Genomic DNA, 13,616 nt, shown 5'->3' with positions numbered 1-13,616 from the left:
TCACCAAAACAATTTTATTTCCAGTGTTTAAGTGGGTATGCACACAGGCATGATACAGGTTTGGATTCATTAGGTCTTCATGCAGAATTATATTCTCAATTAAAGAAACCAGTTCCATCCAGTATCCACTATCTACAAGCCTATGTTACAACATTTATATCAAATCTGGTATCTGAAGAAAAGATACACATGTAATATGTACATTTAAGTTACTTATTTTACAGAAAGGTTAAAAATTCAAGTCACATAAAACTCAAAATCTGTATTAAAATTGGAAATATAAAACTCCAATATTTACTGGAATGCCTAAGGAATGGAAGCTCTGTAGCCACCTGTGTTAACATTTGTAAAATGTAATGAAACTTGTTAACAGTAAAACGTATTCATTTGTTTGTATTAAGTTTCTCTAATTTAACAATATGGCACCCTAACAAACCAAATGAATTTATGATGAGGCACTTGTTAGTGACTAAACCAAAAGAACAATTTTTCTGCATACTAATGCCAGGCCAACTCTCAGTCAGAAAACCATGTATACCCTACACAGCACATTGCATCAGATGCTTTGTTCAACATTTGTATGCAGCCATCAAATATACTTTTTCTTAAAATATATATATATATATATACTTTAGTGTTCTTCTGGCTGTGGTAATGCACTGTGAAGACGTTCCACAGAGCATATTGATGAAACCAGCCCAAATGAAGGCTGCATAACAACAACAGTACAGGAAAAAAAATATATATATATGTACACACACACATACACACATTACTGGGAAGTGTAACAGTAAGTTAATGAATTGTTGTAGTGGACATACCTCCCCATTTCAAAGATACTGATAGAATCGAGATCTAACCACTTGGGTCCCAGACAGTTTATGAGGATGGGCATCAACTGCTGGGCTGAAGTTGTTTTTGTTCATATTCTGATAATTTTCACCATTTACCTGGTCTGGTGGCTGAAATGGTCCCGAAGGTGGTGCTCGATTAATTAAAGTCAAACTGCTGGAAGAACTGCCTTCATCTGCCTGCATCTCTGCAGAGGGAGGCAGATCCACCTTTGATGCATCTGCTAAGCTAGTGTTCTCAAGTCTGGGCTTTCCAGTTTCACCCGTATTAAGGTCAGTTGTGCTAGTGCGTAAACGTTCTCGTGCAAGCCAGTCTGAGATGGAGAGGTCCTGCGCCGGACACTTTGGCTTCAACCGGTTCACAGCTGAGAGCTCAGATTCTTTCTCTCTACTTTGACTTGGCTCTTGAGCTTTCCAAGCATTCAGGACACTTACTTCAGCAAAATCCCTCTGCCCTCCAAGCGTATGCCTTCGCCTGATATTTTTTCTCTTTGTAGTCTCTGCAGAGTTAGCTTTTTGATTCCCAACTCCAAACATGTCATCTGCAGATGATTTGAGTCGCAGCTTTAACCTATCTGTAATTTTAAGTCTCCAGGTAGGCTCTTGCTTATCAGCCTCACTTCTGGCCGATGTAGCTAAACTGCTTGTTGATCTTCCTTTTTTCATGATGTCAAACATTTTGGTCACAGTAGGCAAGTCCTTCTCGCTCTTTGCATCCCCTGAACCCTCACTGTCTGTTTTGTGCCGTGCAGACTTTCTCCTCGACAGTGTATCACATTCAATAAGTTTGTGTGAGCTAAAAAGTCTGCGACTCTCTAACTTTGGTGTTGAACTTCCCTCAGTACAACTTACTTCGCTTTCTTCAGAGTTCCTCCGACTGGTCTTCGCCGCTTCTGCAGCTTTCCCCTTGGCCAGCCTCTCCGCAGCAGCGCTGGTGGCAAACACAGGGAAGTCACTTTCACTGTCCGTCTCCATAGGACGCCCTTCGCTGATCAACTCGCTTCTTTCGTCATCAGCATCTTCTCCTTTGCTTTCTGTCACCGACTGCACCTCAGGGCTCATCATGCTGGCGTCTAAGCCAGTTAGATATATAGTAGATGAAGTAGTTGAATAATCTGAGGTGATAGAACTAACATCAGCTGCTAAAAACTCATTGTGTTTAACTTCAGGGCTGGTTACATTTTTGCCTGAGTATCTGTGCTGAGAAGCCTGGGAGGAAGTGCTGAGAATAGTGCCCGAGTCAGACACTGTCTCCTCAACCTGGGAAGATTGTGAAATAGGCGTTTTTGGGTTATTCTTCTGCGTGGTTTGCAGACAGCTGAGATTCGGTGATTTTGTACATTTTTCATGGTAAGGCAGTGAAGGTTCCTCTGACGGGACACTTTCTTTCTTTAATGACTTCTTCTCATCCTTTACAACATTCCCATCTTTTTTACTGCTGTTCTCTTTTTCCTTCAGGACAAACATCCTCTGTTTTCTCCCTATGTCCCTCTCCCTTTCATATTCCCCTTTGGCTATGTCCTCTTTTGTTGTGTCACCACGAGATTGTTCTGCAAGCTCCTTCTTGAAAAACACATTATCCAACTCATCCTCTGAGCTGCTCGGTTGTGGTTTCTCTTTTGTTTTTTTCCGCTTGCGACTAGCTGCTGCAAAAATGGAGGACACAAGCAGTTCCTTGCTATACTGGTCCTTTCCAGAACCCCAAGAACCCTGTTAAAAAAAAAGGGGGGGTAGAGAGCATGATTAGAAATCACAAGGAAACATTAGTTAGCCTGAGACAAACACATCTTGAGCTTCACAGCAAACAATCTGTCTTTATCCAGGAAATATTTCCATGCTTTTTCTGTAGTCTACATGACATTGCCCAGCAAGGCAATTTTCATCCTGAGAAGTCCACTTGTTGTCTGAATCCCTTCACCGAACACTAGTTTGTATACCTATCTATTTAGTTTTTGATTGATTAATGAAGCAAGCCCCATTACAGCAAGATGCTGTTTTCAAGACCGGTTTGCAACAGAACCTGCTTCACGGATGACGTCTGAAGAGTGAGTGTGGTTTCAAGCCCTCCTGTCAAGGTCTTACCTGTGTGAAAAGGCTCATTTCTCAAACTACTTTTGAGTTGATCTTTCACCTTTCAGGCTGACTTTTAAAATTGTATCAATTCATTAGTTCAAATAAAATACAAGCTACACAAAACCCTATTGTAGGCACAAGTATAGAAAATGGACAGAAATAAATTTCTTCCTGACTTCTGGGGAATCTGCCTTTGGAACTGCATAGAAACAATAAAAGGACAAGCTCAATTATTCAATTTTATAAAATTAATTAACAGCTATTTTCACATTGCCACCCAGCCACTTCAAAGCCAGGTACCATTCCTACTTACTGCCCCACTGCTACCTTTAAAACAAGTAGGAGGTTCGGGGCAGGTACCACCTTGTCTTTGACTGCTGACCAGTGCAGTTTGCACACCACAGACGTTCGAAAAAATGAACACAGCAATGGCATCTACTGAAAACAGCAGCTGCCTGGAGGCCTTTGCCATAGCGGGACTGAGATTTGACACCTGTCTAGGGCTCAACAACAGCAGCTCAGGTGCCAGCTACCTGAGGCTAAGTCCATGTTCAGGTATCTAGCCTCTCTCTGACCCGAGGGAAGGAAGACAGACCAGCAGTGATGAGCTATGCTCAAAAAGTCTTTGAAATCCCAACCATTTGTTACTATGCAGCACTACAGAGAAGGAGAGGAAAAGTGGGGGAAAGATCATGGCAACAATTTTAAGAAAAACACTGGGACATCATTACTGAAAAGCACACCCAGTGATTCCAGATTCTAGTTAAGATGGTAAGCTTACAGACAAAGGGAAAACTAATGCACACTAGTCATCAACTAACTGCTCAGCTCTTGTCCAACAAGGTACTTCTCTGCTCCGTAGGCACAGGATCACAGGCCTGACGTGACAGGGAACTCTGCCACAGGGTGGCCACTCCTGTAGCATAAATGCACTGACCATAGAAAGCAGACTTCTGAACGGATATAGTGCATTTAATATTTTTGCTCAAACAACATTTTCTTAGTGTGAATTACATTCCTATTCACTATCTCCTTAGAAATTAAAGAGGTGCTGGCAATGTTGAAAACTGCCGCTATGTGACTTGACAAGCCAAGGTCATTGACCATGACAGTCTCGGTGAAGGTGCACTTCTTTGTTTACATGACCACAGACAGGGAGGAGTTGAGAGGAACTTTTATTCAACCAACAGTAACAAAAGCATTAATGGGTATCCAGAACGTCCTGCTACATGACAGGGACCATCCCATGCTCTTGATGCAGAGCCTACTCCTGCATTAGTCACTGTGCCCATAACGGATGGGTGAGCTCTGCACTTTTTCCATGGATTGAGAACAAGTACATGTTCTTCTCATCAGGAAGGATATCAAGCAACGCAGTCAGCTGGAGCTCTGCCTGGACCAGGCCTGGCTGTAAGCAGGGCTGGCTGAGCAGAAGCAGCTCCTGGCCCAGGTGATCTGCACATCCTCACTGCTGCCCGTGGGCCCATGACCACAGCCTGACCGATGCTGCTGCTCTGCACCGCTCACAGATGGTGGTCAGTGAGAGACAACCTGCAAACAGCGCAGTGCCCTGGGGCTCAGGCAGGGGGATGTGGTGTCCTGCAGTTGGGCTTTTTTGGTGACTGAGCCACCAGGCATCCTCACAGAGCTAATATGTTGACAATGAACCAGAAGGATGCATTCATTATAGAATAGTTTGGGTTGGAAGGGACCTTCCAAGGTCATCTGGTCCAACCCCTCTGCAATGAGCAGGGACATCTTCAACTAGATCAGGTTGCTCAGAGCCCCAGCCTGCCCAGCCTTGAACATTTCCAGGGATGGGGCATCTACCACCTCTCTGGGCAACCTGGGCCAGTGTTTCACCACCCTCATTGTAAAAAATGTCTTCCTCATGCCTAAGAGTCTTGTTCTCAGCTCAAAGGGGGCATTAGTGACACACCTGGAGTGGCTGCCAGCAGAACGCTGCACCACACGCTCACAGCTGACTGAGGTCAGCTACGTGCTGACACATCACCCAGTGCCACAGACATCCAGCATCAGCAGCTACTGAACAGCCTAAGAGACTGAGAGCTGTGTCCATAGGTCAGATGAGAACTCAGTCGTTAAACTGAGGACTGAACTATTGCCCATGTTCTATCTAGTCTTATTCCTCCCCTCTACCAGGCTGTCCCCTCCCAAGCACAGCTGTACTTCCTAAGGAGACTTTGCATAAGAACCTCAAACCACAACCTTTGGCTTCCTATAAGAGGAGGAGCTATCACCCTCTGAGGAAGAAAAGGTTAAATTCTGCAATGCTTTTCTCAGTGAAACAGGGAAACACCAATACTGTCTGTGAGTTAGTACACCATAATGACAGGGAATGCACTATACACATTTACTGCTACTAAATGAGATGCAAAAAGGAGGTAAGCACTCAAAATTGCAAGAGTTCAAACAAAGCCCTTTATGTGTACAGATGACTGCTTTGGCAGAGGCAGCTAACTGCAAACAAGTGATACTCTTCCAATGTGGCACTTGAAAACTATTTGATGAGAAAACAGTATTACCACTTATTCAAAAACTTTTACATAAGCTCTATAGCACATCTGCACATAAGCAATTGAATAAAGCAAGCAAACATCTAACATTTCGGCAGCTTATCATTTCACAAAATTATTTACCTTAGATTTTGCTGAGTCACTAGTAGCTGAATCTGTGGGAAAAATAAAAAACAATTCTGTTCAGTTCTGTGCAATTTTTTCTCTGTTGCCACAGACAATGCTGGACTTATGGAAAAAGACAAGCACAGAACAAAATGTGAAGCAAATAAAAACCAGAACAGAGTGAATAGTCAGAGCTCACAAAGATGCAAGCTGCACCACAGAAAGCCACCGCCATGAAAGGATGCTGTGAATTGTAGGCAGAACCAGCTCAATGATAGGAATGGCAAAGGAGCCCTGTTCCTCTAAATAGAAAACAGAAATACTAATGTTTATTCGATGTTTTAAATATATAGCCCCTGCAAAACAGCAGCTGAGACCTTTTCAGGATCGTACCATGTACTCTCCTGAGATTCAATATACACAAAGCAAAATTCAATGTCTTAGTACTGTTGGCTGCCCTATGTACAAATCATGGATCATGTAGTCGTATTATTTTTGTGAGTTTTGACAAGAATTAAGTAATATTTTGTGTGTAAAACCCCAATTACACATCTCTCCACCTCTGACTACATATAGGTATAATTTTAAAATCAGCTAGATTTCAGCAGCTATTGGTTTCGTACTTCTTTACAACAAGCGCAATTATGAAATGAAAAATGGACACCATAGTTTTACTGTCTCGCAAAACCCAAGATTATACATTTATAAAGGGGGCAGGAAGGGGCTAGCACAGTGACTAAAACCCATGAACTTGGATGTGTTCCAGCTTTAGGGACTTTCTCCCTAGGAAGAAAGAGCTGAGCCCCCTGCCACACCCCTTTGGACACATGGCTAATGCTTTATGACTAGAAAGACTGGTAGACCATACCATGCTATTTCTCCTCAGGGTCTGCTTCAGAGATAACAAGAAACAGCAGAAAAACTTTTAAAAAGTAGCATTGATCTGTTTAAAATACTCTTAAAAGAAAATTTACAGCACAGATCAACTTTTTCTTTTCCATTTACAAGAAACGGGGGTTTCTGCAGACAAGGCAGCTACAGTGTGGGCAACAGTCCTCCTTCTTCCTACAGTTCCAGCTGTCCATCAGTGACATCACAGAATCCACTAGTGACATCACCGTGTGATAGACTCCTCCCACTTCGCCTGTTACAACATCAGTATAAAGTGACTGTTTCAGTAAGTGCTGAACAACCCTTTGAAAACTGAAACAAAAGCTAGAGACGAAGGGATAACATTTGTGGGATACAACATGCTGGGTTAGTGCAATAGTATAGTGAAGGGAGGGGGGGAAAAAGTCACCAAAAAAGAGCCTGCAATGCTTGTCCTTAGCGACACAAGGGGATGGCATTTATAAACAGAAGAAAATCAGCTTTAGTATAGACATACTGCAACATACTTATTAAGGTGTCCATCATTGACAAGAAAACATAACTCAGGTTTTTTTTGCATTCCTAACGTTTTGGAGCAATACTACAACACACTGAAGATCACTCTTTCTGCCATCACAACAAACCACTTTATAGTAGCATATCTGTTTCACCTCACGATGATGATTGCATGGGTTACTGTGAATAAATAAAATAGTATGTGCAAGCCTCATCTTTTAATGATTATATTCCTGTAGACAAAGTTTTCCAAATTATATCATGAATGATTATCAACAATTCAAGTCTTTAAGAAGTGTTAATGATATCTTGGAAAAGAGAAAAACAGTTTATTAGTAAAAGAAAATAGGAAGAGAGAGTTACAGTGAGTTAACAGAGTAGGTTATTCTAGCCTATGGACTGACACTGTCCGGGCAAGTTACCTGATACGTCTCCAGGAGATACTCCCGTTCTTCCAATGTTGGTGAGTAAATGATCTATGTTTGGCACTGGCTGAGATTCTACAGTGTTTTCCTCCTGAACTGCTGTCTATAGTTAATAAACAAAGATCTCTTCATCATCGTTTCACAAATAGTTCATTATGATTCAACAGCATTTAGAAAATGGCATTATTCACCTGAGGACACGCTTTACTCACGTGTGCTTATTTCCCACTTTGCTTTATACTTTTAAAACAAAGGCATGGCTTACTTTTTTTTTTTTTGTTAAGTTTCATTACTGCAAGGACATGAAAGCTAAAAAGGTGCTTCAGAAGAAGCAAACCATACAGTGATGCAATAAGAAATATATAGACATTCTAGAGGCAGCAGAAACAGATTCTAAACTAAGATAATTAGAACCCAAATATTTATGACACAATACTTACAAGAGGTTCTTCAGCATCATCTTCTGTGAAAAACCAGTCATGCTACAATTTAAAATAAAAAAGGTGAAAACCCCACAGGAAACACAAAACCCAAATGTGGAACAATCAAACATGGACATTATTAAAAATGACATCCTGGAGTTTGAAGGATAAATACCAGACCCAAACTGGCCCAATAAAAGAAAAGCCGGATGATCTGTGTATGATCTTTTTTTTTTTTTTTTTTTAATAATGAAATGCATCCACTTACTTTTTGGATGAGTGTTTCTACAATTTTATATTGGTCTGGCATGTGCGTAACCATGTGTGTCATGTTATCATCAGATGTCCTCACAAGTGTTGGACCAAATACTATTGCCAGGTTTCTTGGTTCCATCTAAGAAATGAAATATTTCCACATCATAAATTTATAATGAGAAATACAATAATATGGGCTAAGTACATTAATACAACACTATTAATATCCAAGAACCACTTTAAATAAGGACAAAGAAAAGCCTTTTAAAAAAACAGTATTGACTCAGGTAGGATGTTACACTACACTAAAACTCTCCTTACACGCAGCTGCAATAAGTACATTAACATTTCTGCAATTCAGAATTCAACCTTCCTTAACCCATCGCAAGTAAACAGCACCACAAGCACAGAAAACTCAATAACTCCGATATATTCTTTACACTGTCAGGGGGATTTTTCTTCTTCTTCCCATAAAACTTATTTGTTTTGTTTAGAAACACTGATGTTCTAAGAACTTCTTTTTAATATAAAAGCATTGGTAGTTCGCTGCTTTTTCTTCTGAAAATGTTTACATGACGCACAAAAAATTAAGCTGGTAATCAAATACTGTATTATGCCTACTGACAAAGAGCTCATTCATCTTTGCAACTACTCTGGAGGAGGCGGCAGCAGCCAACATCATAGACCCAACACATCTATTCATGAGACACACTCAGAGTTATCTGATCATGTCACAACATTAATCATTCACATCATTTACTTCTAATGTTACATTTCTGACAAAGAATTCCAAGAAAGCAGCAGAATACTTACCTTCTATTTTTGCTTACTTCTCTGACTTATATTTTACTGTTGTTATATAGGACAAACCAAGAAGCCACAGGAGGCAAGGTCCTTGTGCTCACCAGAAGCAAGTTGCAAACAGTGACCCAAGTCCCTAATGCTCACTCTGACTTGAACTGTGTGGCCTTCGACAAGTCGTACAATTATAATATCACCTCACTCATCTAACCTTGTTTAAATAATATTAATATTATAGAATATAACATTTATATAGCACACAAACCCATAAAATGATAAATAAAGGTTTGCTTGAGGCACTGCACTTAAAAATGGCATTTATTATCATTTCCTTATGTCAGCTATAATTCCACTAACGGTTGTAATTTGTTAAATATTTTTTAGATATATATATATACACACCCATCGTTTTCTTTCCTATTCAACTAGAAGGTATTATTTGCAGAACTGATGTTTGAACCTACCATATTCATTTGAACTGAGGCATTTTCTGATTTTTTAAGTGATTTAAGATTGCCCACAGGTTCTCATATGCAGCATCGATCACATCATTTTTTTCCTGTACCCTGCAAACTGGTAGCCAAGGGACAAGCCACCATGTTACCTGCCCTGAGGTAAGCATCCATAAGCACACCCACATTGTGCACAGCTTTGCATTCAGCTACCCCTCCCTGAGAGATAAAAAAGGGGATACTATTATTTGCATTTACTGTAGGATTACTGCATGCACAAAAGCACTTAATGCAAACCAACTCTTCCCCACCCCATGGAAATGACAAAAGCTATTCTTAGTGGACTGAGACCTTGTAGTCCCTGAGACCCTCAATTACAGACTTGGGATAAAGTTAAGATGCAAGGTGTTATTCCCACAAGAATTAACACTAGTTTGAATAAACTTGATTCACACTAAACAAGCACATATTTTGCAGGAGTCCTTAGTCTAATCCAAAAATCTTTTGAACATAGCAAAGGTCTTAATTTTATGTATGATAATACATTACCGCCTTAATTGAAATAATCTTGTACTTAATGAATGAAACAAAAAAAAACATTATATTTTTGTTTCCGATACCTTGTTCTTTTCTGAGTTCTCTGCTACTGTCTTCAAGTGTGCAGAAAGAAACTTGAGAGTCTCATAATGATGTTCAGGTAAATCATGAATCTGAAACAAACAATCACTATTCAGAACATTAAACATTTAGTGCTAATTTTGTAGTGCACCTACAACACACCTGATTTCAGCTTACCAGTCTCTTCAGTGTTTTCAGACGTTCAACAGGATCTTCTTTTCTATTAGCATCTATAAAATCTGCATATTTATCTGTTAAAAAAGGCAGAAATTAATCATATACATGAATTTATATATACATATATATACATATATCTCCAGTCCCACTCCCTTGTGAATACAAGTATGTATATCTATCTATATTTATGTATATATATATATATATATAAAAAAAAATGACCTTGGGAAATCATAAATTAGCCCATTGCATTGAATGCAATAAGATGGCAGTGGGAAAGAAACAGTTTTAATAGAACCCTGAACAGTGACATTTCAGATTTTACTCAGTTCTTTTGCAAATTCATAATCCCTTCATGATCAGAGAAATTCTATTTACAGCTTTCATTCTTAAGCTCTATGATCACCAAGACTCCCTGCTCTTTAAGGAAGGAAAAGAGCATTTATTACAGGGATTGGATGATACCACTAGATTTTCTCTCAAATCATCTGAAAGATGCAAGACAACTGCTCAACAGTAATTCCTGAAGACAAAATCGTAACATAAACAACTTACCATTGGTAAAAAGCGGTTCTGGGAGCTTTCTGAAGAAGGATTTCAGCAAACTGCTTATCACATTCAAGTCTCGCCATTTCTACACATTTAGAAGAAAAGGACAGACATGCTTTATATTTCTATAATCACAACACAACCGAAGTTTTTGGGAGTTCAACCTGGAAACAGCACGATCAAAGACTTACATCATCGTGAACATCAATGTCAGTCATTCCTTTGTTGAGCTCTTCTTGCATACTTGAGATGGCAGCATTATTTCCAGGAACTCTGTAAATACCTGTATACTCAAGACCTCTTTCTTCAACCAGTTTGCAGCATATATCAACAATCAGTGGAATATACTGAAAAAAAAAAAGTTACATATGCATTTTAAAGTAATGAATACAAAAAGCATTTTAAAAACAAAATGGAAAGAAAAAATGTCCTTCCATACCTTGTTGGAATGAGCTGGGGGGCAGTCATCTAGTCTAACACCAAATGTTCCTACAGCAGATGGCTTCTTTTCAAATGTCTTCCTCATAATGCTTGGAATGCCTTTTCTCCACGTCCCCTTGTCTTTTGGTGGGCTTGTCTCATCTTTTTTGTTGTTAAGTATAATGCAAACAATGAAACAAAGAAGAAAAATAGAGCATTTAAAGTCACAAAGCTACTGTGAATACAGGTAACAGATTTGCAAAGATCAAGTAACAGCCACAGCATTTTTACCTGTTTTACTGGCTCGGCTTCCAACAATCACTCACTAACCAGTAGTCTGACTTAAACATACCTTCTTGCACTGATTAAAAAGATACATTCGAACACACACCTCAGATTTAGAAAAGTAAGTAGCTGGATAGTACTGTGGAATTTTACCATTCTAAGACCAAAGGTACATAAATTATGTTTTAAAAAATTAAAATCTACATTTAGTAAAGCAAGATTTAGTCTACTAAATCACAGTGCTGCACAAAATACCTATGAAATTAGACAACCATGTTCACACTTGTGTAGACCTACTCTCTCTTTCAAAAATTACCAGGTTTTAGTCACTCCTTAATCATTCCAAACAGGATTCAAACACTTAAAACTATTATCTATCCAAAAATCAGATTAAAAATTCAGTTGGTCGTTTTCCCCCTCCCATAGCATTTCATGTAGAATATTGAATAATTCTATTACAATTCCCATTTATCCTGTACTGCAAGTTGCCTAATACAACAGTACTTGCTTCTCATTCAAATATTTCTGGAAATATTCTTTCAGTGGATTTGACATTTATCTAACATTTGCAATTTAGTTATGTAATCTGTAGCACAGAGGGAGCAAAGGGACATTTGTTGGTAACATAAACCAGAATTCTCTCACAGCTTAAATTCAAGACTGAATTGTTCAGAAGCGTTTGATCAAAAGCGACTATTAAGGCAGTTGCCTGAATTTGTATGCAACATCCCTACAAACACAGTCTGATCAGAAATACCACACACCTACACATTCTTTCGAAAAAAACAAAAACCCAAAAAAAAACCCCAAAAATCCAAACAAACAGCTTGTGACATTATTTGATGGAGTTCAGTTAGTGCTTAAAGTTTACAGTGCCAGCATATCGGACTCTTCTGGAACTCAGCAGGTAGTAACTGTGTTCTGGAAAAATAATAGAGTTTCAGTCCTGCATTATAAAGATTAAGACAAAAAAATGTTCTCTACTTCAGTGAAAAGCTCTGGTTTCTCAACAGCATATTTAAAATATGAATTTACACTGTTATTTCCAAGTCATCTGGAGACAAAAGTATGAATTACACTTAATATTTCCAAAGCTTGGCAAAATGTTGATCACAAGAAGCACACCTGTATTTTACTACTCGTAATACTACATGGAGCTGTAGCAAAGAAAAAACCAAAACAACAAAAACCTTCTGAGAGAGGACTTGAATAAAAAGCTTGGGGGATCTGAGAGGACCTGAAGTATATCTAAGACAACATTAAATGAAGTAGCTACAAGCAATGAGTGAATACAGCTGCAACTTACAAAAAGAAACCCGATTAATACTTAGTTTACATCTGTATATTCATGAGCTCGAAAAACCTGAGAAAGGCACTTTGATGGCCTCACACTGGAGCTGTAAGGAACTAAAGAAACACACACACAACATCCAGACCTTTAGTGAGAAGCTTCCTGTCAGACTCATCCTTAGGAGAATGGGGACTCTGGGTCCTCTGTTCTGCTTTAGTTCCAAGCAGAGTCTGTCTGATACTCAGACTCTGGCGAGGTGTTTTGGGAGATGGTTCTGTTTTGCTGCTTGAAGAACTGAAACAAGATATATCACTTCAGTAAAACGAAGCTAGGTAAGCAGACTACAAAAACTACTGACAGCATATAATTCACCTACCTCATCATTGTACTGTATTCTTTAATCCTTCGACTAATTAAATCTCTACTAGTGACACCAGTGTCCTATAAAATGAATTGAGATCTACTTTACAATCTTATATAACAAACTTTTTTACTTTCAGAATATAACTACTCCCATCAATAGTCCACATACAAAAAAAATAACATTTCAATAGTTGTTTGGTTTTTTTTAAACACTAATAGGCAGTCCTTGAGAACAAGGACAGGATATTTAAAAACCACGAAGAAAACTTAAGTAATTGCAAATTAAATGCTGCTATTTAGACTTTTTCCAAAGCAATACAGTCTGGTTAAATCCTGTTAAACTGAAAGCAAGTTTAAATAGAAAACATGCAACTCAACACACTCTACTGCTCTGAAAAATCCAATCCTATGCGCACATAGTACTTATATAACTAATTACTACTACACAAACAGTTGAAACAAGCCATGCATTCAAATATGATTTATCCATCTAATGATGTTTATTAATCCATCCTCCTTTGGATAACTATTTCAAATCTGAGCAGATGTGCATGACCACAGACAGGAAAATATCCCTCTTCTGCTCAACACTGAAATGAAAATGCA

General features: G+C 38.9%; 1 protein-coding gene across 6 annotated transcripts in view; it reads right to left on the bottom strand.

The window, feature by feature from the left end:
• Positions 1-13,616, bottom strand: part of ARHGAP21 (Rho GTPase activating protein 21) — a 115,423-nt gene continuing 101,807 nt past the window's right edge. For all 6 annotated transcript variants that reach the window (XM_065050759.1, XM_065050761.1, XM_065050757.1 and 3 more), the window contains 12 exons: positions 13,024-13,088; positions 12,793-12,941; positions 11,091-11,233; positions 10,843-10,998; positions 10,658-10,736; positions 10,103-10,176; positions 9,928-10,017; positions 8,068-8,193; positions 7,818-7,859; positions 7,375-7,480; positions 5,585-5,616; positions 1-2,561 (listed from right to left, as the gene is read on the bottom strand). In XM_065050759.1, coding sequence (XP_064906831.1) covers positions 831-2,561; positions 5,585-5,616; positions 7,375-7,480; positions 7,818-7,859; positions 8,068-8,193; positions 9,928-10,017; positions 10,103-10,176; positions 10,658-10,736; positions 10,843-10,998; positions 11,091-11,233; positions 12,793-12,941; positions 13,024-13,088 — 2,793 coding nt within the window. In that variant the 3' untranslated portion in view covers positions 1-830. The remainder of the gene's footprint in view (positions 2,562-5,584; positions 5,617-7,374; positions 7,481-7,817; positions 7,860-8,067; positions 8,194-9,927; positions 10,018-10,102; positions 10,177-10,657; positions 10,737-10,842; positions 10,999-11,090; positions 11,234-12,792; positions 12,942-13,023; positions 13,089-13,616) is intronic.

The sequence above is a fragment of the Columba livia genome, chromosome 2 (assembly GCF_036013475.1).
Source record: "Columba livia isolate bColLiv1 breed racing homer chromosome 2, bColLiv1.pat.W.v2, whole genome shotgun sequence".
Lineage (NCBI taxonomy): Eukaryota > Metazoa > Chordata > Aves > Columbiformes > Columbidae > Columba > Columba livia.
This window is presented reverse-complemented; position numbering and strand designations above follow the sequence as displayed.